Below are 26,595 nucleotides of genomic sequence, written 5' to 3'. Positions count from 1 at the left end.
CATTTTTGAAATCAGGCAGGGAGCGGCGCCCCACTGAAACAGCCTAGCGGAAAAGCTAATAGGTTTTAAAATTGTATTTCTTTACAAAATTCTGCAAGTTTTCTATTTTTATTCATGGAGACAGTGGGGTTGATACTGTAGGGGCCGTACACACCCAAGTGACTCTGGCCACACCCACACAGCACTGGTCTCAGCTCCTCCCCTTCTCAGTATAGACCCTTGAAAATATTTAGCCCCAGTCTCATGTGACCCTTATCATAGGTTGGCTACAGGGGCAGTCACCCAGGGCCCTGAGGGTTGCTCCACAGCCCTGCCACTGGCTAGCAGGGTGCCTGGAAAGGTACCACACCTTTGGGTTTCACTTTGTGACTTTCTGCTGGACAACTGATAGGTGTATGAAAATATAAAAAAATAAGCAAAACCTACAGATTATTATACCTATGAAAACATAAAATCTGTGACTCCTCTTGTATTAAAACGAGGATTGTCCCAAATGAAAGATTGATGACCAAACATGACCCATTTTATACATATATTGTGTGTTTTTAAAGAAACCTGGAGGTGGGCACTGTTGTAATGCCCTGACATAAATCACTGGTATCATGCTGTGAGAGTACAGCAGCCTATAAACACTACTTAGTGGATTGTTTATGTATTGAACAGCGAACAGCCGTGCTCCGCTTGTAGGGATTCAGTAATTACTGGTAAGGGACATGAGTGCAGGAGTGATTGATGGTATAGTCTGCTGGCAGCATATAGGATATCACCATGTGAAATAAAACACATGTACAATGTTACATAGACAGTGGGAAAGGATGAGTTAACACTGTGCATTCTCTTTTTTTTTTTTTTTTATCACAAACATTAGTGAGCTCTGAGCAGGGATAGAATGGGAATGGCCAGGACCACCCTGGTTGTTAATGACAGTGTTTGGGTTTTCCCAAGGAGGGCATGGTAAAGTGTGATACCATGTAATCCAGGATAACGGATGTAAACAGATGTACACTACATTAATATGAGTGATCTTCAAAATATATTTGTCAGCATTCCTTTAACGAGGCAGCTATAAAGCCTTAAACACACACGCGTATACACACACACACACACACACGAATATCAATGCTAATTGTATTGCATGTGTGGTCTGCAGATAATTTGCGTGCCCAAGAATGATCCAGTTGACAATCGTGCTGATTCAGGGATGTGTGCTAACCCAATGATTAGCGTACATCTCCAATTGTGACTCCTCTGCACCAGCGCATGACACGTACTGCACAGGTGCAGTACTGGTCTAAGATCCCACACGTAGTCTGGCAGCAGACTGTCAGTGATTGACAGTCTGCTGCCGTTTCTGGGCGGGGAAGGGGCGGCGACTGCCTCCTTTTCGCAAAACTGAGACGGGTCGCCCCCGTTGGGAGAGAGGGAAGAAGCCAGGATCTCCGTTGGCTGACCGAGATTTCCTGTGCTTAAAGGAAGTTAGGATAGCTACTTGCCAAACAATATATATATATATATATATATATATATAATCAGAAAACCCAGCACTCACCATGTTTAAACACTCACAATGATGTATAAATAAATAAATAAATGGGGATTTGGTTCATGGATTGATCAATGCATTTAAGCCCGCAGACCACATCAAGGGACCCCACTTCTCTGCAGGTCCTACACTATCCGTCACAATGATGGAAACCTGGTGGCTGCCATCACATAGTTTAAACTGAAATTTTTTTTACCTGGTTTAAAGCTCACCTGCCAGCTAATGGCTTTTAAAGGTAAGGCAGTCACCTAACATAGCTTCTATCATACTACCAAAAAGACAGCTGACACAGGTCAATATAAACGAGTTTGCACATGGGGTGCATGAGAAAGCTATGATCACAAAAGGTTAATTAAAAATTAACCGCATAAACAAAGTCAGAAATCCACTGCACTCGCCACTCCCAGATTTGGGGTGCAGACCTGCACTCGCCATTCCCAGGACTGGGGTGCAAGTGGTCTGTGACCACATTGCTTAAATAAATAAAATCAGAAAACCCAGCACTCACCATGTTTAAACACTCACAATGATGTATAAATAAATAAATAAATGGGGATTTGGTTCATGGATTGATCAATGCATTTAAGCCCGGAGGGATGAGAGAAGAAATCATTAGTCGGACTTGGCAGCGCGGTGTATTGAATAGCTCCGGGAGCTCACTCCCGGAGCTATTTACATCGCGTTGAATAGAATTGTGCCCAAGGTCCTGTCAGCCAATGACTGCATCAGCCTGTGAGCAGTTATCATCCATGAACATGAGATCCATTTGTTTCGCCTACATACATAGCAAGTGAATCGGTACAACTGGATATACCTAGTGCTCCCTTTTTGTCCCAACCCGGAATAGTCCTATTTTTACCGCCAAAATCTTTGCCACAATATTTATTTCTCTATAGTTGAAACTCTTGGGGCTCTATTTACTACAATCCGCATTTGTAATGCTGATTGTTGTGTGATATTACCGACTGAATTCGCATTGCGAATTCAGGCAATATCACAGGGATTTACTACAAATCCCTTGCAGGGACAGAGCTTGCGAGGCCCTCCCTTAATTACACTTACCTGCAGTCATCGGTGCTGCCGTGATGTCCTCCGTAGCTCTGGTCAGCTGACATCCCATACTGCACTGGGACTCGGTCAGGTGACGAACGGGCACAAGTGAAGGCTGGGAGACCAGCTGACCGGAGGGAGGACATCACGGGAGCCCCGATCACCGGTCCCTGGACTCAGATATATATATATTTTTTTACTATTTTCTTTTTCTTTTCCTTTTTTTTTTAGCAGAGATCAGCATGTGGTCTGTTTAGACCACACAGCTGATCACTGGGGCCGGCTCCGGGCTCTGCTCTGCCTTTTAGAGCAGAGCAGGAGTCCGGCAACCGGAGGAGACCCTGGATAACGCTACCTCCAGGTGGCGTTATTATCACAGGGCTTTCCCCGGTATTTTTTCACAATTTATTTTTAGTAACTTTGGTCAGATCACATTTCCCATTACAATTATGGGACATGCGATCTGCTTACTAAAAATAAGTGGTAATTAGGGCTTGGAGTAAAATTTTACGAATTCTACTCCAATTGCCCTGTAGTAACTTTAGGTGATACTAAAATAATGTGAAAAGGGTGTGAAAACACCCCTTTTCACTTTATTTTAGTAAAAATAATGGTAATAAATAGAGCCCTTGATGAGCCACAGGACAGGTTGGAATTGGCTCCTATTACTCATACTTACCAACTTTACAAACCTCCTCTCCAGGAGATGCTGCTGACAAGTTCGGGGGGCGGGGCAAGACTGTAGATGTTGTTAGGCCACACCCCTTCATGGGAAATAGCTGCGATTCACAGGCCTGCGAGGAGGGGGCGGGGCTAAATGATGTTATTTGCATCATTTTAGTCCCGCTCCCTCCCTACAGACCTGTAAAATCACCACATCCTGCCCACTTCACTTGGAAGTGGGAGGGATGTGGGAAAACTGCCTACTATTCCGGGGATTGTGGGGGGCTACCCAAAAAATCGTGAGCCTTCCGTAACTTCCAGGGGAGTAGGCTATTACTGTTACACCTTATTTGCAGGGGCGTATTTATAATGGGTGCAAGGTGTGCGGTGCGCCCATATTATACTTACCTCTCCGGAGTCCCACGTCGGGCCGGTGTCAGCGCTGTAAAAATGCCTGGAAAAGGGCCACAATGGCCGCCGCGGCCATTTTCCTGTTGTTTTGCGCATACGCAGTACAAGGAAAATTGCCGCTTTCATTTTCCCGGTGACCTGCACATGCGCTATAGACTCTGGGCACACTCTAGTGCCCAGAGTCTATAAGTGCAGCGCTGGCCGCTCTTCGCTCAGTGCGCTGCTGGCCGCTGGGCTGAGAGGAGGGGGCCCGTGACTGAGACTGCACACGGGCCCCCTCCTATCTTGAAATGACCTGGTTATTTGGGACCTAAAAGGCAATACCGGGTGTATGTTAACGCCTGATTAATTAGAAGTATTTTGGATCTGCCCCTTGCCAGACTGATAGCTGCTGCACGCGCTATCATTTGTAGAATTCCAGATAATTCATAGCTAGAATCTGTTTTGTTGCTATGGGCAAAACCTCCACTAGTATAAACAAGCACTTTAGTAAATTTACCCCTTAGAGTTTTAAAACATACAAATTTCCTCTGATTAGTACATTCTATGGAAGTGGGAAACCTCGCTGAAATTACAGGAACACATTATACAGATTTTTTGGTCCATTGCATCCACTGTTCTGGCCAGCGCACCTATTGGGATTGTTAGTGCTTAGATACAATTACTGTAGTACAAATCCAAAATATATATAAGTAGAGCTTTCTGATCTAAAACTGGAATTTTCCCTTTGTCCAATTGGACTATATATATGATTATCCATGTGATTGTTTGTTGAAAGAGAACCGATGTTTGGATGTACTTTAACCTCAGTTATTCTTTGCGTAGCATCTTTGATCTGGGAATGAGTCACAGATTAAATCACATTTTTTAAAATGAATGGATATTGCTACAAACACATGATTTGGCAATAAAATCTCAGTTTCAGAGATTACAGTTTTTGGAACTTTGGCCCTGATTCAGAGCCGGACGCTCTGACCAGAGCGCTCGCTCTGAATCAGGGCCCACCTCCATTAATATGGAGCGTCCTCCTGGACGCTCGTATAGCTGTGGGTCACCACCCACAGCATATACGAGCGTGCAACAAGATGGTCGCGATGGTCTTGACCATCGCGACCATCGAAACTGCGAGCAAAAGCCTGCGGTTGGGTTTTTCAACCGCAAGGCCAGGAGTGATTTTGGCTCTATCAGAGCCAAAATCACTCCCACTGACATCACTAGTGATGTCAGTGGGGCCCTCCTTCTGGCAGGCACGCCCCCGGTACGCCCACCAAAGGGGGCGTGCTGTCAGTCACCATCGACAGCACGCCCCCTTTGATGAGACACTCCGAGCGAAGGAAAGTCCTTCGCTCGTCGGGTCTCGCGCATGCGCACAACGGAGCTCCCTCCGTCGTGCGCATGCGCAGTGGGGACCATCGACCCACTTGCGAGCGGACAGCCGCTCGCGAGTGGGTCTGAATGAGGGCCTTTAATCCCTGTTTTTTGGAAAGCTGAGGGGTTTCGCAATTTTGAATAATTTAAAAAAAAGGTGTGGAAAATTTTTTTTTTTTTCGTATGTTTCATAAGAGGTTGGCAAACAGTTTACCCTCCAGATAAATACGAGTGTGGCACTGACTTGGTCTCCCCTGAGCCGCCTTCAGTCTGTGTGAGCAGCATAAACACCAATAAATATCTATGCCACACTATTCTGCTTTGGTTTTCTGAAGTTGCATTTATCTTTATTTATTTATTTTGTATGTTAATCCTATAACTTGTTTTAATTGTCAAAAAGTTCTTTATAGAATTCAATGGAAGAAAACCACTACCTATCTTATGTCATTTATCTTCCCCTTGTAATAATAACTTGACAAATGCACTGTCCAGCAGTCAAAGGCCACGATTCAATTCAACGCGATGCTGAATAGCCTGGAGCTATTCAATTCAGCGCGATGTTTGGTCCAACTAAAGGATTTCTTCTCGTACCCTCCTGAGGGTGCGACGAGAAAACCGCCAAAAGTGTCGGCTGTGCTGTTTGCTGGCTTAGCGCGTCACTAACAGCCACGCGGCTGGCACTTTAGTCGGAGAATGCCGGTTCTCGCCACTAAACACTTAGGTTAAGTCGCGAGATCCGGCATTCTCCAAGTTTAACAGCGCACTGAATTGAATAGCTCCGGGAGAGCCTTCCCGGGTTCAATTCAGCACCGCGTTGAATTGAATCGCGGCCAAAGACTTTAAACATAATAAAATGGCACTCTTCGTTCTCTACGTCAGAATATATGTTAAGTTTGAGTTTCCCCCCCTAAGTTGTAGTTTGTATTCGCCTTTGCAAGAGTCTGTTCACAACTTTTCCATCCGGTGTTTATTTTGCTACCCTCCAGGAGAGCTGTCCCTGCTACTTCTCACTGTACATGACAGTATTTATATATAGACAGATGAAAGCAAACGGTGGCTCTCCAGATGTCGTCGCACTACAAGTGCTAGAAGGACGGCATGCTGGGTCTTGAAGTTTTTCTCCAATTGCCTACACCCAATTTAGATGATTGCGGATATAGTACTTTATAATGACCGTTATACACTAAAACACAATTGTAATCCTTGTGTCTTATAATGGCCACAATTTGCTGAGTCTGCTGATCAGTGTCAAATAATGTGTATAAGTGTCAAGTGTTTTCATGTTAGTTTGAAGGGTGCTATACAAAACTCTGCTTCATTTTAAACATAGTTTTACATTTATATATATCTTTAATTTTTGCTACTCACTAAAACAAATATATTTGGTTTATATGCCATATACTTTAGATATAATTTTTCTGTGTGTTGTTTAAAAACATAAAACCTATGTTGCTGTTTTCATTTGATTGCACACTACTTCATTCATCTCGTGTAAAGAGCGATTTAATCCTAGCAATTACTCAGCGTCAATGATTAATTTAAATGCAAAGTCCCTTATTCTGTATTCACTATAAATTACTGAAGCTGCCACATGTCCTTCAACTGGTGAAACCTACAGGCAGATTACTGGACGAAAATAGTGTCCGAATAATGAGAGAATGCTCTAAGTCCAGTGACAAAGAGGTACAAATAAGCCAATTAGCTTACATCGCTCAGCATTGCACATTCAGCTTCCAGGAAAACACATGGTAGATTTATTATCACTTAGTGATCTCATTTATGGAAAATAGAGAGCTGGTTATTGTCTTAGACTTCTACTTTTTTTAAAGATTGCTATATTAGTATGTATAAGTTACATTTATATGGCGCTCATATATTACATTTTTCATTCAGCTCAATCATATTGTAAGTCATCAAAGTGTTGGATGATGGTGTAATGGAACAAGGTTGCGGTCACTGTATTGTCCATACTATGGCATCCTTATGTAGGGTTGTCCCAAGACCCAGGTCACCCTAGAACCCTTGGCTTCCACGTGTATGGTTACTACCTATTGCTGACATGCATTTCATAACTAAAGCCCATTTGAAGTGAAAATAGTGTGAAAGAGAAATGTAATACAAGTGATATGAAATTAAAAAATAGAGGGAAATCAGGTCTTAAGCCAAAAAGCGAGCCTGCCGCTATCATATGTGGTTGTGATCTAGGTCATCTGCCATAGTGGGGTCTTTTAGCACAATAATGGAGAAACAAGGGCCCTCATTCAGAGCCGTACGCTCTGAGCAGAGCGCACGCTCTGAATGAGGGCCGTCCTCCATAATTATGGAGCGTCCTCCTGGACGCTCGTATAGCTGTGGGTCACCACCCACAGCTCATACGAGCGTGCAGGTTGATGGCCGCGATGGTCTTGATCATCGCGACCATCGCCACTGCGAGCCGGAGCCTGCGGTTGAGTTTCTCAACCGCAAGGCCCGGAGTGATTTGGGCTCTATCAGAGCCAAAATCACTCCCACTGACATCACTAGTGATGTCAGTGGGCCAGCTTCTGACGGTAGGCGTTCCCTTAGGAACGCCCCCGTCAGGGAGGCACGCCCACCAACGGGGGCGTGCTGTCAATCAACATCGACAGCACGCCCCCTTTGATCAGACACAACGAGCGAAGGAAAGTCCTTCGCTCGTCGCGTCTCGCGCATGCGCACCATCGACCCACTTGCGAGCAGACAGCCGCTCGCGAGTGGGTCTGAATCAGGCCCAAGGTCTTCAATACTGTCCAGGAATGTGGTTATAAAGAATAATAATATTGGGCCCCTTATGGAGCATCTTGCGTTTCAGGACCTTGAGGTCTGCAGGACTATCTTTTAATTTGGTTAGAAAGTGTATTAATAACAGGTGCCCTATGGAGCATCTAATGGTTTGGACTGGATGCAATGATTGCATTCAGGAATTGTGTATTTCCAGTGAATATTGTCACCCTTTGTATTCACCATTCATGTAATCTGCGGAGTCAGAGCCATATCACCAGTGTGGGGGGCACTGTGCTATATGCAAACTGGGGTTTCTGTGTGGCATAATGTGAACTGGGGGGTACTACAGTGTGTTTAACATGTTTGTGGTGATGGGAGTATTTACACATTATACTTTTTAATAACATTGGCAGCTTATCTTATTGACCATTTTATTGGTAGGAGCCCCCATAAGTTAGTTGTCCTGGGGACCACACAAAACCTTAGTCCGGCTCTGCTCTGAGATGTATATTTGTGTATTACACTCAGCTTATATTAGGTTTTTTTGGACTCATGTAATACATTTACTTATTATAAAGATATTGGTAAAAAAAAATAACAGTATGAAACCCTATGTGGTAATAAGACATTACATGTTTGAATGTGCTGAAAGCTACAGTGTTATTCCAAAATCTTTATTGACTCAGAACACCGTAGGGGTCTATAAGACTGTTTTTAAGCCTTTCCATTATTAAAACACACAGGAGCTGATTCAGACCCGCTCGCTATGATGCGAATGCTCGTAGCTGGCCGATCTGCGTATGCGTATGCATCGCAATGCGCATGTGCGAACCACAGCAAGAGATCGGCAAGCGTACGCTTGCCCAGCATAGACAGCCCAGCTGAAGGAGTGACAGGAGAAGCTGTTTGTGGGTGGTGACAGGGGCAGGCCACTAGAAACGGGGGAGTGGAGGTGCGAACGCAGGCCTGAGTGTCCCAACGCCGTTACAGAGGCGTGCATAATTAACATGCAGCGTCATTGTACACGCCACCTGGTTGAAATACACACTGAAGTGATCGCAGTGCTAGCGGCAGGGTATGGTCAACCCTAAGGGCTGCGATCGCATCCGATGGTGCTCGATGTACCAATGGTTTCAGCACTTCCAGGAGATGACGTGCGCAAGTAGGCTTCTTATGAATGGCTGGTGGGCGTCTGCATACACAGTGATCGCACGCCAAGAAATAGTGGGCGTGCTAATGCCTTGCCGTGCGATCGCCTGCCTTGAGTTCGCATCTAGCGAGAGGGTCTGAATGAGCTCCACAGTCCCTTCACAGGATTCACTGCATAAAGGTTTAAAGAGCAACAGTTTGTTCAAGTTTCTTTTATATGTGCAAAAAGTACCTGAGTTAACTGATATTTGAAGTGGTACTTTATGCTTAACAGCTGATGTCATGATGTCGGCATTATCAAATGAGAGCACGATGAGCCAAGTCAGCTAGAGATGACTGAGGATCTGAAATGTATTTTTGGGAGAGCCATTGTTGTTATTGTAAACCTAAAACTAATGAGCCAACAGACAGCAATTCAAAGTGAAATACATTCACACAAGTTGCATTTCCTGAGGTGAAGTACAGTGACTACTGAGCAGTACAAAACCAGGATTATGGCTCTGTGAGTCTCCCTCTGAATGCATTAAAGCTGACTGGTCCTGTTTCAGCAATGGAGCTACAGATCCTCTACTTAAGGGGCCTATCCATTAGCAGATCTTTCTGAAAGACAAAAGATTTATCTTTTGAAAATTCCTGGGGCTGCTGTGACAGATATCTGTCATGTACATGGCAGATTTTTTCGAACGACGAACGATATTACATGACATCATTCTGGGAGTGGATTTTTTTTATTTTTCTATTCATTTTCATAAAAAAAATGTTCGTCGTTTACCGCGACAGATATTTCTAATATCTGTCAGCGATAAACGATAATTGACCAACATGTTGGAAAGACAAAAGACCCAAATGGTCCGCCGCGGGAGTGCGCATTTGTATCGTTCAGAGCCTATCCATTGGCAGATAAATTGAACGACTGAATGATAAATTGTTCATCGTTCAAATTTATCTGCTAATGGATAGGCCCCTTTATTAGTCAATCTGAGCACAAAATGGACATTTATATTAAAGCACATGTAATAGGCATCTTCTGTAGAAATATACAATAGTCTGGTTTAGGGCTGTTTTTGTTTTTTTATCAGTCTTATTTTCTTAGTCTCATACTTGCAAACACACCTGGAATATCTGGGAGACTCCCGAATTTCTGATTGCTCACCCAGACACCCGTAAAAGAGGTAAAGTTTCACAGAAGCCGCCCGCCTTCCTGACATGATTGGCATGATTCAAGTCCTCGTGGCCCCACCTCCCGATTTACAATGCGGATAATCGCGATGTATAGCGGGGACGTGCTCATGATTACTCTAGCATTCCCACTATGCTGTTTTAGCGGGGTGCCCTGTCTTGCCCAATTTCAAAAGGGCAAAATGCACTCTGCCCATTTGGCGGTGCCCCGCTAAAACAACATTCTGGATGCCGTCCCCACCTGCGGGCCGCAGTGTCCCGCGGGTGTGAAAAATTGTGGTGCAGTGATCACCGCCGGTGGGTACATGCGCACGGCATCTATACACAGAGTGGGGATATCTTTCTAGCAGCCTGGCGTGTCTGTAAGTGCTGGGCACTCCCCCAAGAGTGATGAGAAGGGGGTGCGTCTTAAAGACATGCCCTGATCTCTCAAAGACACGCTCTATAGTGCCCTTTCTATGGTTCGGGCGCCCTGCCCCGCGCCGGACCTAGAATGAACACTATACTCGATTACGATGAGACGCTTGTTATGATTGAGAAGTTTAAACCTTGTTTAAGTGCATTAAGGGGCCCATTTATCAACAAGTATTATCATATGCAACGTGTTTTAAACTCATTGTGTATGATAATGGTTAGAGATGAGCGGTCCGAACAGCGGGAATCCGAGCTTACCCGAGCTGCGCCTTTTCACTGCACACTGCTGTATGCTGCGCATACTCTGCTGTGTTTGGGGCTGTTTTAAACTTCAGGAAGGCTGTGTATAGGAGGTACCAGGGCCGGCTCGAGGCATGTTCGATCAATGCGGTGGAACAGGGGCGACACCCCATAGAGGGCGCACCCCTCCCAACTGTCCCGATCTCAGCGGGATAGTCCCATTTTTTGGGCACTGCGCCGCTGTTCCACCCGCGGGCCAAAGTGTCCCGCAGGTGGTCGGGAGGTTGGGAACCCCCACCGCCGCGACCGGTGGTGCTGGCCCCGAAGAAGAGGTATGGATTCCATGCGCATGGCATCCATTTACTGCAGAGAGAGGGCTGGGGGCAGCCCAGCTACTAACGGACTTGCCCCCAGCCTGACGTTAAATGAGAGGCATGCCATATGGGCATGCCCCCTAATAGTGTCATTTAGGGGGCATGGCCTATGGAAATTAGACCACGCCCCTTTTCGGAAGCATGTTGCAGGGTTGTCACGCGCATGTTGCAGGGGTGTCGGATTCCATGGCTGCACAGGGCACCACTCCTCCTGGAGCCGGCCCTGGGAGGCACGCTACTGTTTGCTGCTCTGATTCTGCATATAACGTTTAACAACTGCTTTGTCCAGAGTTTCACAAGGGGTTGTGCTGTAGCCAGTGTGTATAAGGAGCATGCTGCTGTACGTTGTTCTGACTCTGCTATAAATATTAATATAATAACTGCTGTGTCCAGAGAACCCCACTGTGTATATAAGTACTGTGACTCTGCTGGGCGTACCCCACTGTGTATACAAGCAATGCGACTCCTTGGGCCATAGTCCACTGTGTGTTCATAGCACACAAGTACTGTGACAAGTTAACACAAGAAAAGTAAAAAAAAAATAATTAAAGTTTAAAAACATAAAAAAACCCTGTTATTTTGTGCTGTACCCTACTGTGTACGGGATCAGTATGATTTACCGCTATCCCGACGCTGGAAGACCGGCAGTGAAGATCCCGACAAGGTTAGTAAATTAACTATTTCTAACCCTCTCCCTCCCCCTAACCCTCCTTTAGGGGTGCCTAACCCTAACCTCCCCCCCCTAGTGCCTAACCCTAACCTCCCCCCTGTAAGTGCCTAAACCTAACTACCCCTCCCCACAGCCTAACTTAACCCTTCCGGTGGATGCCTAACCCTAAGTCCCCCCCGGGAGCCCCTAACCTCCCCCCCCCCCGCGCGGCTGTCCGCGCCCACTGCCCAGCTTACCATCGTTCGGTATGCCGGGCATCAGGCTCCTGGCGTAGGGGTAATTTTAGGCGTCAGGATTTCGATGCTTATCATTAGAATCCTGCTGGGATTTGACAGTCGGGAAGCCGGCGGTCGGCATTTTGACCGTCTGCTTCCTAACTACATCCCCTGTGTACATCAAACTAGTAAATAGTTTTTGTACAACGTGAGTGTTTTCATCAATATGGATCACGACAACCAACCGAGAGAAGAGCAGAAGCAGAAAGCAAATGATAGCACTGCAGCAGTTGAAACCAGTCATGATAAAGATACTAGTCCTTCCCTATCATCTAAAGCTGATGCTCAAGGGTGTAGAGGCTTTAAAAAAATCAGGGTACCTGAAATACATTTTTTTTTAGATTTTACAGGGGTAAAGACAAAAACACCTAAAGGTTAGTGCAGAAAAACAGAAAATTGGCAACATACCACATGCAGGGCAAGGAAAGACTCAGACTTTTTCCTTTATTTATGAGGGGTGGTTCTGCAATTGTCAGTGAGGCATCTTCTGCCTCTCATGACATTGAAAGACCTTTTTATTCAGACTTTAGAAGAAGTGTAAAAAAACGGAAAACCACTAAGGCAGTAGATCAAACTGTGCGTTCAGAAACATAAATGTCACAAATCCCTGAGGAGAGTCTAAGGCCCTCATTCAGAGGCACTAGCAAAATGCGAGCAGTCGCTCTGAATGAGGGCGGCCACTTGGGTTTTGAAGTGCGGCCTCCTGGCCGCTAGCTAAGCTGTGGGTTACCACCCACAGCTTTAGCGACCGACCAGGTTGATGGTCGCGATGGTCAAGACCATCGCGACCATCGGCGCTTGCGACGAAACCCTAAGGTTGGGTCTCGGCAACCGCAAGCCCCAGGGAGCTTCCTGCTCTGATCGAGCAGGAAGCTCCCCACTGACATCACTGCTGATGTCAGTGCGGCCGCCCACAAAACGGCAGGCGTTTCCTTAAGGAACGCCTCCGTTTGTGAAACCACCCTCCCGCCACGCCTACAAAACGGGTCGAGCTGTCGATCAACATCGACAGCCGCCCATTTTGTAGTGAGCTCCGGAGCGAGAGAATTTCTCTCTCGCCCCGGGGCTTGCGCACGCGCAGTGCAGCCGCTGCGCGTGCGCAGGGCCTAAACATCGACCCGCTTGCTAATGCTCAGCACTTGCGAGTGGGTCTGAATGAGGTCCTAAGTGTGTCCACGAGTGCTATGTGTGAGCCTGACCTTTCAGAGAAGCCGCCTTCCACCGTTTCTGTTCCCTCTGTATTTGTGTGGTTGCGCAGCATAAGTATTGCTGATGACATAGAAATTGAGGATGCCACCGTTGAATTGCAAGAGGATGAGGGGGATATTCGTGTAGCGGACGCTAGCACTAATGAGGATGAGGATGTTGTTTGTGTAAGTCAGGCACCAGTGGAAGCAGCTCTTGGCCATGATAAGAAGAAGGCCATTGTCATGCCTGGGAATAGGACCAACAAATCCACCTCTTATGTGTGATTTTTTTTTTTTTTTACCCAAATCCTGACAACATTTATCAAGCCATCTGTAGCCGTTGTGGAACTACAGTAAGTAAAGGTAGGGACGTTAAGCATCTAGGAACCTCCATGCTATTACATCATCTGCAGCGAGCTCATACGTGTATTTGATAACATCAGAAACTGGTGCTAAAAAATAACAACAAGCAGTCCAGTATCAGCTGGCTCCCTTCTCTCTACTAGATCCCAGCACCTGCAATCTCCACCGCCAACACCTTCATCCTCAGATATTATCAGAGGTAGTCCAGCATCCAATTTGTTATTGCTAGGTGACTCCTCCCCTTTCCAGGACTCCTCAGAAGAATCCTTGAGTGCTAGGCCTGCGACTGGTGGTGGATCTTCATCCCAGAAGTAGACCAAGAAGACTACTAGAAGTAGTTTAACAAATTAACTTAAACAATCCTTTGCATTGGAAGCAAGTATGACGGTTGTCACCCAGTCGCACAGCGGATCACTGATGCCATGACGGCTATGCTAGTATTAGATCTGCATCCAATATCCACAATTAATGCAGTGGGTTTTACACAGTTGATTGACTGTGTTCCCGGTACCAAATTCCATCTCTGTTTAATTTTACCCAAAAATCCATTCCTTGGCTGTACCAGGACGTAAATAAAACAAAACCCTAATTATTGGCTTACAAAATGCCATTGTACCCTCTGTCCACTTAACCACAGATATGTGGACAAGCAGTAGTGGGCAAACTAAAGATTACATGACTGTGACAGCCCACTGGGTGGGTGAATCGCCTTCAACAGCAGAAACAAATAATGCTAGCTCATTCAGAGGCAGGCTACTCTGTGTATCACCGGATTCAATAAGAGGCATACCGCTGACAACCGCTTAGAAATACTAAAAGATGTCATCGAAACATGGGTTACCCACTTCGACTCTCCTCAGGATTTGTGACTTCTGATATGCCACAAATATTGTGAAAGCATTACAGCTGGGTGAATTTCATCATATCCCCTGTTTTGCTCACATGATCAACTTAGTGGTGCAGGGTGTTTTTTAAAATGACCAGTGTACAGGAGATGCTGACTGTGTCCCGAAAAATTTTGGGACATTTTCGGCATTCAGCAACAGCATGCAGGAGATTGTAGCACCTGCAAGAACAGTTTAATTTGCCCTGCCATCAGCTGAAGCAAGAGGTGGTAACAAGGTGGAACTCCACCCTTTATATGCTTCAGCGGATGGAGGAACAGCAAAAAGCCATCCATAGCTATACAACAAACCATGACATTGGGAGAGGAGGGGGAATGTACCTTAGCCCAGCACAGTGGAGAGTACTTTCTGTCTTCTGCAAGGTGCTCAAACCATTTGAAGTAGCCACATGTAAAGTGTGTGCTGACACTGCTAGCTAGAGTAAGGTGTTTCCCCTAATTAGGCTTTTGGAAAATCAGCTGGAGAAATTGAAGGAGGAGATTAAACAAAGCGAATCCACAAAGTATGCCAGACTTGTAGATCAAGTCCTTTATTCGCTTTGCCAGGAAGCACAGGTGGGCAATATCTTGAAATCTGATCACTACATATTAGCAACTGTGCTTGATCCTAGGTTTAAGTCATATCCTGTGTCTTTCTTTCCAGCTGAACAAGATCTTAAAACATGCAAAGAGTTCCTGGTGAGCAAGTTGGCAGCTTAAGTGACACATGTCACTATGACGTCTCCTCATTCAGTTTTTTCAGCAGCAGCCAGAAAAAAAATCAGCTTTCCCAAAAGACCCAGTGGTGATACAGATAAGTCAACCCAACATTTTGACATCTGGTCGGGTCTAAAAGAATTGCCCAACATTAGTGACACCTACCGTAACTCCATCTGATACGATCACCATCCAAAGAATGGTGGAGGATTATTTTCATGACACCGTACAAATAGACATGTCACAGACTCCCTTTGAGTACGGAAAAAAAGACTTTCCTTTGAGGAAGGAAAAAAAGGCAATTTGGAGGCCCTTGTACAAACTGACTTTGCATTACTTAAGCTGCCCACCCTCCATTGTGTACACGGAGAGAGTTTTCAGCACAGCCGGGAACCTTGTGAGCAAACGGAGTAGGAGGCTACTTCTTCAAAATATGGAAAAGATGATCATCAAAATGAACTGGAAATTCCACGAGGAAGACCTTTCCCGGCAATTACGTCACAGTACAGAGACTTCTGTAATGGTGGATTCCAACAGGGATGAATTAATATTGTGTGAGGATGATGTACACACTGATGAGGGTGAGGATGACAATGACTGTGACATCTTGCCACTGTAGAGGGGCCCAAACAAACCAAGCACTTCAGTCCCTGTCCATGTCACTGAAGTGCTTGGTTTGTTAAAGTGTGCATGTCCTTTTTAATATCCAACATAAGGGTGGGTGGGAGGACCCAAGGACAATTCCATCTTTCATTTCTGCCACTGCTGTGGGGCAATGTTTCATAGATGTTCTTTAAACTGTGGTGTCTGTGCCATTGCTCTGTCGCTTAGTAAACCAGCCAGCTCACTGCATCCTTTGGCAGGGCCAAAACTAGGATCTGTCACCCGGGGCAAGGCAGTAATTTTGCGCCCCCTTCCTTCCCGTACCTGGATTTTGTCCTTGCTCCTCCATAAGACAGTGCACTAGTCAGATGTCCCTGGTATAGTGACTTACATTATTCCACACACCATAATGCCCATTATACATTATGCCACATACTGTAATGCCTTTTACCAAAGTGCCACTTACATATTTGCCCCTGACACCATTTTATGCCCCACAGTAAGGCTTCTAATTACTTTTAAATTACCTGCTCGTTGCCAGGGGTTTCATGCTAGTTGCCAGGGGTTTCATGCTAGTTGCCAGGGGTTTCATGCTAGGTGCCAGGGGTCTCATGCTAGGTGCCAGGGGTCTCATGCTCGTTGCCAGGGGTCTCATGCTCTGGGTCTCATGCTCGTTGCCAGGGGTCTCATGCTCTGGGTTTCATGCTCGTTGCCAGGGGTTTCATGCTTGTTGCCAGGGATTTCATGGTTGTTGTCAGGTGTTCCTTGCTCGTTGTTAGGGACTTCACGCTCGTTATCAGTGGTTTCATGCTCGTTGCCAGGGGTTTCACAGGAGAAGATGCAGCTTTCTGCATCTTCTCCCGGCAGCACCAGCATTCCCAGCACTTCCAGGGAACGCTATGTGCTATGCACTGGCCTAACAGACACTAGAGGTCCAGTAGGACTTCTGTCACCTCCTAGGCGGCAGCCATTTTTGGAGGGCAGTTTTCAGCAGATTCCAAGCGGACGGCTAGTCCGCATGGACCCTGCAGCCCCCGAGTCACCGTGGGGGCTGAGTCAGCCCTTCAGCACTCCCTGAAATCCGGTGCACGTGCTCCTCTAGCCCCCCCCCCCCCCCCTATTTGCGGCCCTGCCTTTGGCCAATAATGGTGAAAACAATATTAAGAGATGGTCTAAATTGACTGTAAATGAATGGAAATTAATGTTATTGAGGTTAATAATACTCTAGGAAGAAAATAAAATCCCAAATTATGTGATTTTTAGCTTTTTTTGTAAATTGTCCTGCGCACGTTTCTAATAATGGTGTAATATGACAGTTGGGAGCTGTTTGGCTTGAGCACCATTTAACATACGCAACGAGTTTTAAAACTTGTTGCATATGATAAAACTCGTTGATAAATGGACCCCCAAATTTAGAAAATGTTCATTCACTGCTATTGTTCATTTGCTGGTTGATTCACCCTTATTTATGTATTTTTTACTTTCTATTTTATTTTAATGTATTTTCAGTTTTGGAGATAGGACATCCAGGACTGCAGTTACCTATAAAGCTTTAATATAACCTTCCTCTTACAGCTACTAGTAACTCTTCATTTACATCCAAGTATATTTCCAGTTTTTTTCCACTGCTTGTGACTACACTACATTCTCTGCAACTGTAACTGCAAGGGCAAATCTTCTCTAGTGATGTTAAAAATACCATGTATTCTATATTCTGCTTTTGGATATATTTGTGTACTACCTACATTATTTTACATTTTGATGGTGTTACCCTATACCCATCTATTGGGAACTTGCATAGTCAGATAAGCTGTGCAACACCCCCTCTGGTCAAAGCACAATGCGCATAGGACTCTGCTGGCTGCGTTAAACTACTGACAAGGAGGAGAAGCCCTCACATTGTAGCTATAAAGTGTAACAGCAAACGAGCATATCTGTGCAAATAATAAGCGGGTAATATATCACTTCTGCAGGCTCATTTATTGCTGACTTGATGATGTTTGTCAAACTGTGAGCTACTATTATAGACCATACCTTCAGGTACAGTGAAGATATAAAAAGAAGAGCTAGGAGTAACGATAATATCTGCAACAGGACCCTATATTTAGCTAATTCCATCTTTACTGGGGTTTTTTCTCAATGGTGTCAACTGATCAAGGGGCCTGATTCAGCTTGGATCGTAGTTGCTAATACGCACGCAATCGGTCGATTGTTGCGTTCTGTGCATGCATCGCAGTGCACGAACTAGCTATTGCGATCGGGACTGCGATCACAGAGGCTATGCAGACCCCTCGCAGAGTGATTGACAGGAAGCACCATTCGTGGGTGGTGAGGGGGGGTTGTCGGAAACACAGGCGTGCCAGTGCGTTTGCACACCTTTGCAGGGGCGTTCATAAGTTAGCTATAGCGATGCCATACGCAGTATGAGGCCTCATAGTGTGCGTGGAAGTTAGCAATTTCTGAGTAAGGTCAGGGCTTGTACAAGTGTCTGCGTGAGGCTGTGATGGTTCTCGATTGTACCGATGGTTTTGCAGTCTTGCTAAACATTACGGATGTGTGTAAGGTAAAGTGGGCGTCCTTATGTTGAGTTTGCATTGCGATTGCAATGGATTAGCTTGCTATCGCAGTTGAACTGAGTGCGTACGCAATATTGCCATCCGTAGTGAATCAGGCCCAAGGTTTGGGTCTAAGGACAGGGCTTACAGGTCTTTGGGGAACCAAGGGCTATATATTTATGGTAGAAAACAAAATAAAGGCTGATATCGTCAGAGGGGTTGGATGATGTGAATAGTCTAACAGACAGAATATGTTAGATAATCGTTATTACAGTATCATGGGGGTAATAGGGCAACACCGGCCCCATAGCCAAATTTTGGTATTGGACTATAGTCTTCTGGGCACCCCTGCTCTGGAAGGACCAGAAAAGGCGGACCTCTTATTTATATACACGGTTTTGGGGCCTAGGGAGAAGCGCAGATGAGGGGGCAATCCGTCTTTGTTAAGCCCCATAGCAGCCACAGCCCCTGCCCCCATGGTAGATCTGCCATTGAGCATTATCAGTGTATTGGTTATACAGACAGAATCTATGAACATAAAGGAACACAATTTTGACCTTAATTTACACATAGAAGAGCCCAGGAATAACCTTTATTTTCCTTTGTGGACACTCTGCATATGAGATGCGGATTGGAGAATCATTTAATTAATAGAAAGCTGTAGAGCTGAAAACTCTGCGGTTAGAGGATGCAATAAAATCTTCCAATGTAGGAATGAGAATTCCTGATTTATTGTAATGTTATTCTAAGCTGTTTTAGCAATCAGTATTCTTTTCACTAGACCCTGTGTGGTAAGTAATTTTGAGCACTAGGTAGGCTACACACTAAAGTATGTCCATCAGTCACCTGTACTGTCACTTGAAATTCTCACTTACAATGGTGTAAAAGAATAAGGGGTCTATTTACTAATCAGTGTTTTACTAATCAGTGTTAGGAGACTGAGTGAAAAGTGAAAAGGTACCAGCCAATCAGCTCCTAACTGCCATCTCACAGGCTGTGTTTGAAAAATGGCAGTTGGGGCTGATTGGCTGGCACCTTATCACTTTTCACTCTGTCTCCTAACACTGCTTAGTAAATAGACCCCTAAATAACTTTTTATCTTCCTTGATTCTTATTTTTTGATCCCCTGTATGTTAGATTTTAGCTACAGTGTCTTGGGCAAATTACTAATGTAAGTGAGAGGATGGCGACTGTAATTTGATGTGTAAATGAAGGTACAGTGCATTTCTCTCTTTATGAGCGAAGGTGTGGCCAGCTGGGCGGCTGATCCTTATCATGCTGTCATGAGATGGACCTATATTTATGTTGCGGCCCCAATGTTAATCTGGCCCTGATAACATTATGCAACACATTTTTTGACCTTGGGTAGTAAGTCCTGTTTCTTACTTGCTTACTGTATGTCTCAAAAGTACAGAAAATGGTATTTATTCCTCTCAAGCTTTGCTTTTGTGACCAGGACATTTTATATGTTGAAATTTACCTATTTCAGATGAGAAAAGGGTGAATTTGCTTTTTCTTATACACAATGGGAGAAAAAAATCAACATATAAAGTTGTCCAAACATGACCACAAAAGAAATAAGAAGTGAGTAGCTTTTCAAGATTTACGATTATACAGTACATCAACTACACAAATCAGCCCCCAGATGTAGTCTCCCATCATGTTCTCGTTATAATCTGCCCTCCCGAACCACTGTGATAAAGTTGGTCCAAGCAGCTTCCTCCTTCTGAGTGAGCATCTTTGGGAATTCCTTGCACTGCAGGATCTTCTTAATCTGTAGTCCCACAAAAACAAAGGCTTTGACCTTTGCCTCAGACAGTTTAGGGAAGAAGTCTTGGGGGTATCCAATTAGCCGCGAACAACGAAAAAAGGGGATTTTTCGTAGATTTTTTTTCTCAGGACGCATCAGGTCCTGAAAAAAAGCAATGTTCAGGGTTAATTGGATACCGCCCTTGAAGGTACTTGAAGGCTGCCGAAACCTTATCTAGATCTCTAACAAATTATTTTATAAGGCTAAACTTCATGTGTAGTGAAAGTATTGGCACATTCCTGGAGTCCACCAGTGGCTCCCACTTTACATTATTCGTCCCCAAACAGAACTCTAGGCCTGATTCAGAGTTGGGAATAGAGAGAGATCCCTCTCTCAACTGATCATCTTGGTGAAACCATGCTGCACTGCAGGTGGGGAAGATTTAAAATGTGCAGAGAGATTTAGATTTGGGAGGGAGGTGTCCAAACTGACATCTAAAGTGCAGTGTAATAATAAAGCTGTGCAGTATTTGTGAGCTACATGCAAAAGCAGCTAGTATTTACCCTACATGCAACATTTTTTTTGTATTTACACCCCTTGCATTGCACCATGGTTTGCCCAGGTACACAGTTAAGTGCTATCTCTCTATATTCCCAACTCTGAATCAGGCCCTCTGTCCGCTGTGGCCAGTGTCGTCTGTTGTGGTGTCTCTGCTGTCCTAAAGGCAAAGAAAGCAGGATAGCTTGGTAAAACCGCTTTGGAGACCCATTAGGAATCCCACCATTTTGAAGACAGCTGATCCCCGGTGAACTTACCTTTCCCAAAGACTCCCAGCAATAAGAAGCAGCATTTGGATGTACAGTCAGTGTTATTGGGCTCCCCTCTGGCAGAGTTGGACCGCTCTGCAGCCCATGAGTTGCGACTGGAAAATAAGAAAATTTCTCTGACCAGGTCACAAAAGCATAGTTTCTGGGGAATAATTAGCATTTTCTATACTCTTGGGGAATATGCAAGTAGGAAATAACACTTCAAACACAAGGACAACCAAAGAAAATAAAATGATCGTTATCGTCATTTTCATTAGAATGGAGACAGGGACACAGCAGGGCACAAATGCGCCCTGTGCCAGTCCTGCCCCCTCTTAGTATGATGTCGCACGCATGACATCGCACAAAAGGGGTGGGGCCGGCAGCTCTTATAAGCTCAGTGATGACAGAGTATCCTGAGGATACCTGGTTGGCTGCACAGATTGCAGTGTACAGCACTGCACAAGCAACACTGATTGCTAGCCAGAAGTAAGGGCCTTGGGGCAGCAACAGTACAGCCCACAGAGCCCTTGCGCTCTCTGCGGTGGCACTGGTTGCACACACCAAGTTACAGCATTGTATGGAGCATATCCATTCACTAGAAAACCTAGAGGCATGTGGCATTCTCCTACACAAATATTCCTGAGAAAGAGTAGTAGTAGTACCTAATCATTCATAAGCTGCATATTACAGAATATTCAATAAGACTGCTGTATACATGCTCCAACTGGCTGTAAGCTGCAGCAATTTTATTTCTTTTTTAAACTGGTAAATACACATGTCATTATTTGTTCATTTGACATTCTTATGGTGCATACACACGGTCAGATTTTTCCTTCAGATATGAATGATAACGATTTAAAAATCGTTCAGTCGTTCATATCTGAAGGAAAATCGTTCATATCTGACATGCCTGAACTACGGACGATCAACGATGCGCGTTCCCGTTTGTCAGATAACGATATTTGACATCTGATGGGTTTGCAGTCAGACTTGGACGATTCCATTCATTTTAATGCAGTCAAAAATCGTTCAATCGTTCAAATCGTTCAAAACTTTGGTAAAATCGTTCAAATCGTTCAGTCGTTCAGTCGTTCATCTGACAAATCTGACAAGTCTGACAAATCTGACCGTGTGTATGCTCCATAAAGCTGCATACACACAACGATTTTTTGACCGATAATCGTTAAACGATATCGTTTAACGATAATCGTTTGAAAAAATCGTTCACTTTCTGAGTCAAATGATGAACGATTATCGTTCATGCGCGTTCACGTTTGTAGTTTGTAGTTCAGTCAGACTTGTCAACTGAACGATTTTCATTAAGGGAATATGCAAAAATCGTTTGTAGTTCATAAAAATCGTTCATTACACTTTAAAATATCTGACAGGTAATCTGACAGAAAATCGTTCATAAAAATCGTTGGTAACAAAATCGTTGTGTGTGTATGCAGCTTTACTAGTGGTTTTAATATCATTTAATAGTGAAATTGCAGAGTCCAGGTGCATTTACCTAAACAAACGACAGTGGGTATGGTGACTCTGGAAACAAAGGACCTCATTCAGACCCGCTCGCTATATGCGATCGCTCGCATCCAGAGTATGCAAATTTGTCAAAGTGACGACATGGGAAGCGAACGCACGCCAAGGCATAAGCACACCCACTTTGGCTGTGTGAGTGATCGCTCTGTGTATGCAGACACCCATTAGCGTATGTTGAGATGCCCACTAGCGCACTTCATCTCCAGGAAGTGTATTAAAACATTGGTACATCGAGCACCATCTGTAGCGATCGCTCTGTGTATGCAGACACCCACTAGCGCACTTCATCTCCAGGAAGTGTATTAAAACATTGGTACATCGAGCACCATCGGTAGCGATCGCTCTGTGTATGCAGACACCCATTAGCGTATGTTGAGACACCCACTAGCGCACTTCATCTCCAGGAAGTGTATTAAAACATTGGTACATCGAGCACCATCGGTAGCGATCGCAGCGCTTGTGGTTGCCTTACCCTGCCGCAAGCACTGCGAGGACTTCAGTGTAAAAAACAGGCATGTGATGTGTACTATGACGCTGCCTGTTAATATGCACGCCTTAAAAATGACGTTGAAACACTGAGACACGCCTGCGTTCGCACCTCCACAACCCCGTTATTAGTGTCCTGCCCCTGTTACTACTACCCACAAACAGCCTCTCCTGTCACTCATTACACTGGGCTGCCTTTGCTGGGCGAGCGAGCGGGATGCGATCGCACAGAGCAGTTCGCACAGAGCAGAACGAAGTATGCGCATGCACGTTCGCATGAGGTCCAAAATGTTCTAATGAAGAGCCATACACCCATTGTGCTGGTGTTATAAAGGCTATTAGTCACATTTTAAAACCACCAGCGGGCATGTGAAAGTTGACTGTTTTGCACTTATAGTAAATTCCCCTATCTCTCTCCCACTCCCCCTAGATTGTAAGCACTCATGAGCAGAGCCCTCTTCCCTCGTGTTCTTTTCCTCACTTAAACCAGCATCTCCTTCCCACTGCCAACAGCTGCACCAAGGGTTTGGCCACCCCAATGCTTATTTAGTTATTGGAACTGCTGCAGAAATGTCTATAAACCCTGTTTTGTAATGTAAGTCACTTTTTTCTTGTGCTGTTCTTACAGTCTCTGGTTACGTACTCTGTAAGGCGCTGCAGACCCCTTGTGGTGCTTTATAAGTAAAGGATAATAAAAATATAATTTCACAGTATTAATGAGTTTAGCAGAATGTGAATAATTAAATGTTAATTTACAGTATTTGTTTGTTTTGCAGGTCAGACTACAGCCGCATGTCCTCCACAAGTAGTAAGTATACCTGATAGTACAGTATATATTTCTATAAATCTGAGACTGTAACAATGTTTGGGGGTTTTTTACACTTGGTTGACTTCAGTAATCTATATGGAAACCTTATTTAACCTGCTGTGTCCTCCAATATTATTACTGGTGTTTAGAGGATGGACCATCCACATAATAATAATAATAATAATATTTTTACTATTATTTATTCTTATCTGTGCATTGACCACTGTGGGTATGAAGAGGGACCTTAGTATGTTATAAAGTACTCAACTAATAGTATCATAATAGTAGTGATATTAGGAGCTCTTTGTATAAAGGGCCTGATTCAGCAAGGAATGCATTTGCCAATACGCACGCAATCAGCCGATTGTTGTGTTCTGTGCATTGATATGCATTACAGAGCACATGCGCGAACCAGCCACTGCGATCGGGACCACGCAGACCCATCACAGAGTGATTGACAGAAATGCCGTTTGTGGGAGGTGACGGGGGGTGGTCGGGGGAAACGCAGGCGTCTCGGTGTGTTGGAGCGCCGTTGCAGGGGCGTGCATAAATTATCCACTGCGATGGCCTACGCAGCCTGATGCCTCATAGCGTGCGATGAAGTTAGCAATATCTGAGCAAGTGTGCGTGAGGCTGCGATGGTACTCGATTGTTCCGATGTTTTCACAGTCCTGCTAAACATTACGAATGTGTGTAAAGTAAAGTGGGCGTCCCTATGTAGTGCTGTGGCGGCATTGTGATCTCAATGAATAAGCATACTACCGCAGTTGAACTGCGTGCGTAATCGCTATTGCATTCGCAGTTGTATTCCGTAATGAATCAGGCCCAAAGTTCCTTGTCAGTTCTCTTTATATGCTGCGGTTTATCTTGCTTAATCAAGTGTACATTTGCAGCTAGTTTATTTGTTTTCAAATATGTGAACAGGCTGCCACCCCTAAATGTTTGTATCTGACAGCAGAACATCAGTAACTCATATCTGTATATGTCAGGCAATTAACAGGTAGGTGATCCCCTACATTTCTAATTATGAACCCTGAATGACCATGGGCGGGATGTACTAAGCATCGCATCCGCTATGCAGTACATACCGGCGATAATATCACTGGTATGTACCTAGAAGATCACAAAGGACAGCTCTCCCAGTAAGAGCTGTTTTTTGCGATAGAGGGATTTCTGGGTTTATGTGCATGTGCAGAAGAATGTACGCACTGCGGGGGGAGTTGGGAGGGATCCAGGGGGCAACCCTAAAAGAAGCCCATAGGCTTCTATGGGGTAACATCCTCTAAAGATGGTGTTACCCACTGGGTCTATGCATTCCGGTGCTTAGTATATATGAGAAATGTGGTATAACCCCCGAAAACTGCATTTGCGGGTGTTTTGCCGCATTTCTGCCCTTAGCACATCCCGCCCCATATATTAAAAAAAAAAATGGCCTTACACATGTGTACTCAAACTACTGACGGATCTTGTTGTTCAGCATTGGGGCAAATGGCCCATTCAGTTTAATTATAGTTTTGCTTCAGCTTTTGGTTACAATTGGGCAGATGTATGAAGCTCTGAAAAGTGATAAACTGGAGAGTGATAAACCACCAGCCAATCAGCTCCCAACTGTCATTTTTCAAACACAGCCTGGAACATGACAGTTGGGAGCTGAGTGGCTTGTGGTCTATCACACTACAGTTTATCACTTTCCAGAGCTTAGTACATCTGCCCCATTGAGTGTTGTTTACAATTTTTTTTGGATGCGCAGCCAATGTACGAAAAAAAGGGTAAAATTTCATCATGTGTATGTGGAGAGGCGTCCAGCATAAAAGCAGGATTAGTTACACCTGGTGCGCGTCATTCGTGTACAGAGGTGCGTGGACAGTGTCAGGAAATGTGAAAGTTGCATCAACCTGTTAGTACACAAACTAATAATGTAGTGAAGTGTCATATACTCAAAAGAGAATAGTGTTTTCACATTTATTAATAAATGCGAAAGTCCCATTTTCAAATGGTTATGAAGTGCAAAGACCTACACAGCCACAGTTCACCCCTTTAAAAACCCAATTGCAATCAACTTTCCCACAGATGTCTAAATGGAAATGACACATAAATGATGCAAATAGGGTTATTTTGATATGATATTGTCAAAATGCCAACAATGAAATCCTGTCATATGGAAAGGTCACTATGGAGCCTGTTGTAAGCAGCTAGATCAGTGGTCAGGGAACAGGGGTAAATTACCCCACATGGGGTAAAAATGAAATTCCTGGGGGTAATGGACGGACAGCCGGGCATGCATATGAATCATTCTATAATAGAATGATTCATATGCATGCCCAGCTGTGCCGCAGGGAGGCTTGAAGCTGGACGCCCGCTGAGATGTTATTACCAGCGGGCGCCCGGCTCCTTCCATGCAGCGCCGCATTAGCCGGAGGCTGGAGTTCTCTTCTGAACTCCAGCTTCCGCCTCTCTCAATGCGCACTATGGGAGAGACGTCATGACGTCTCTCCCATAGTTCCGAGGAGCAGCCGGGCGGTCAGGATGGCGGCGGATGCAGGAGCGGGGATTAAGGTAAGTGGGGTTTTTTTTGGACAAGCGGCACTACAGGGGCATTATATGGGGGTACTGCTACAGGGGCATTATATGGGGGCACTACTACAGGGGCATAACTATGGGGGCACTACTACAGGGGCATAACTATGGGGGCACTACTATATGATTTCCTTCCTTTCAAATCAAGGGGGTAATGTCGGCATATCTAAATATATTTTGGGGTAAAAGGTAAAAACGTTCCCTGACCCCTGAGCTAGATAGTACTTCTGCTGCTGATTA

At 44.8% G+C, this 26,595-nt stretch overlaps 1 protein-coding gene across 1 annotated transcript in view; it reads left to right on the top strand.

The window, feature by feature from the left end:
• FAM124A (family with sequence similarity 124 member A) overlaps positions 1–26,595 on the top strand; it is a 78,029-nt gene that overhangs the window by 5,810 nt on the left and 45,624 nt on the right. Inside the window, exon 2 of the mRNA XM_088469236.1 lies at positions 23,747–23,778. Coding sequence (XP_088325362.1) covers positions 23,747–23,778 — 32 coding nt within the window. The remainder of the gene's footprint in view (positions 1–23,746; positions 23,779–26,595) is intronic.

Source organism: Taudactylus pleione, unplaced genomic scaffold (assembly GCF_031769625.1).
Source record: "Taudactylus pleione unplaced genomic scaffold, aTauple2 ptg000089l, whole genome shotgun sequence".
Taxonomy (NCBI): Eukaryota; Metazoa; Chordata; class Amphibia; order Anura; family Myobatrachidae; genus Taudactylus; species Taudactylus pleione.
This window is presented reverse-complemented; position numbering and strand designations above follow the sequence as displayed.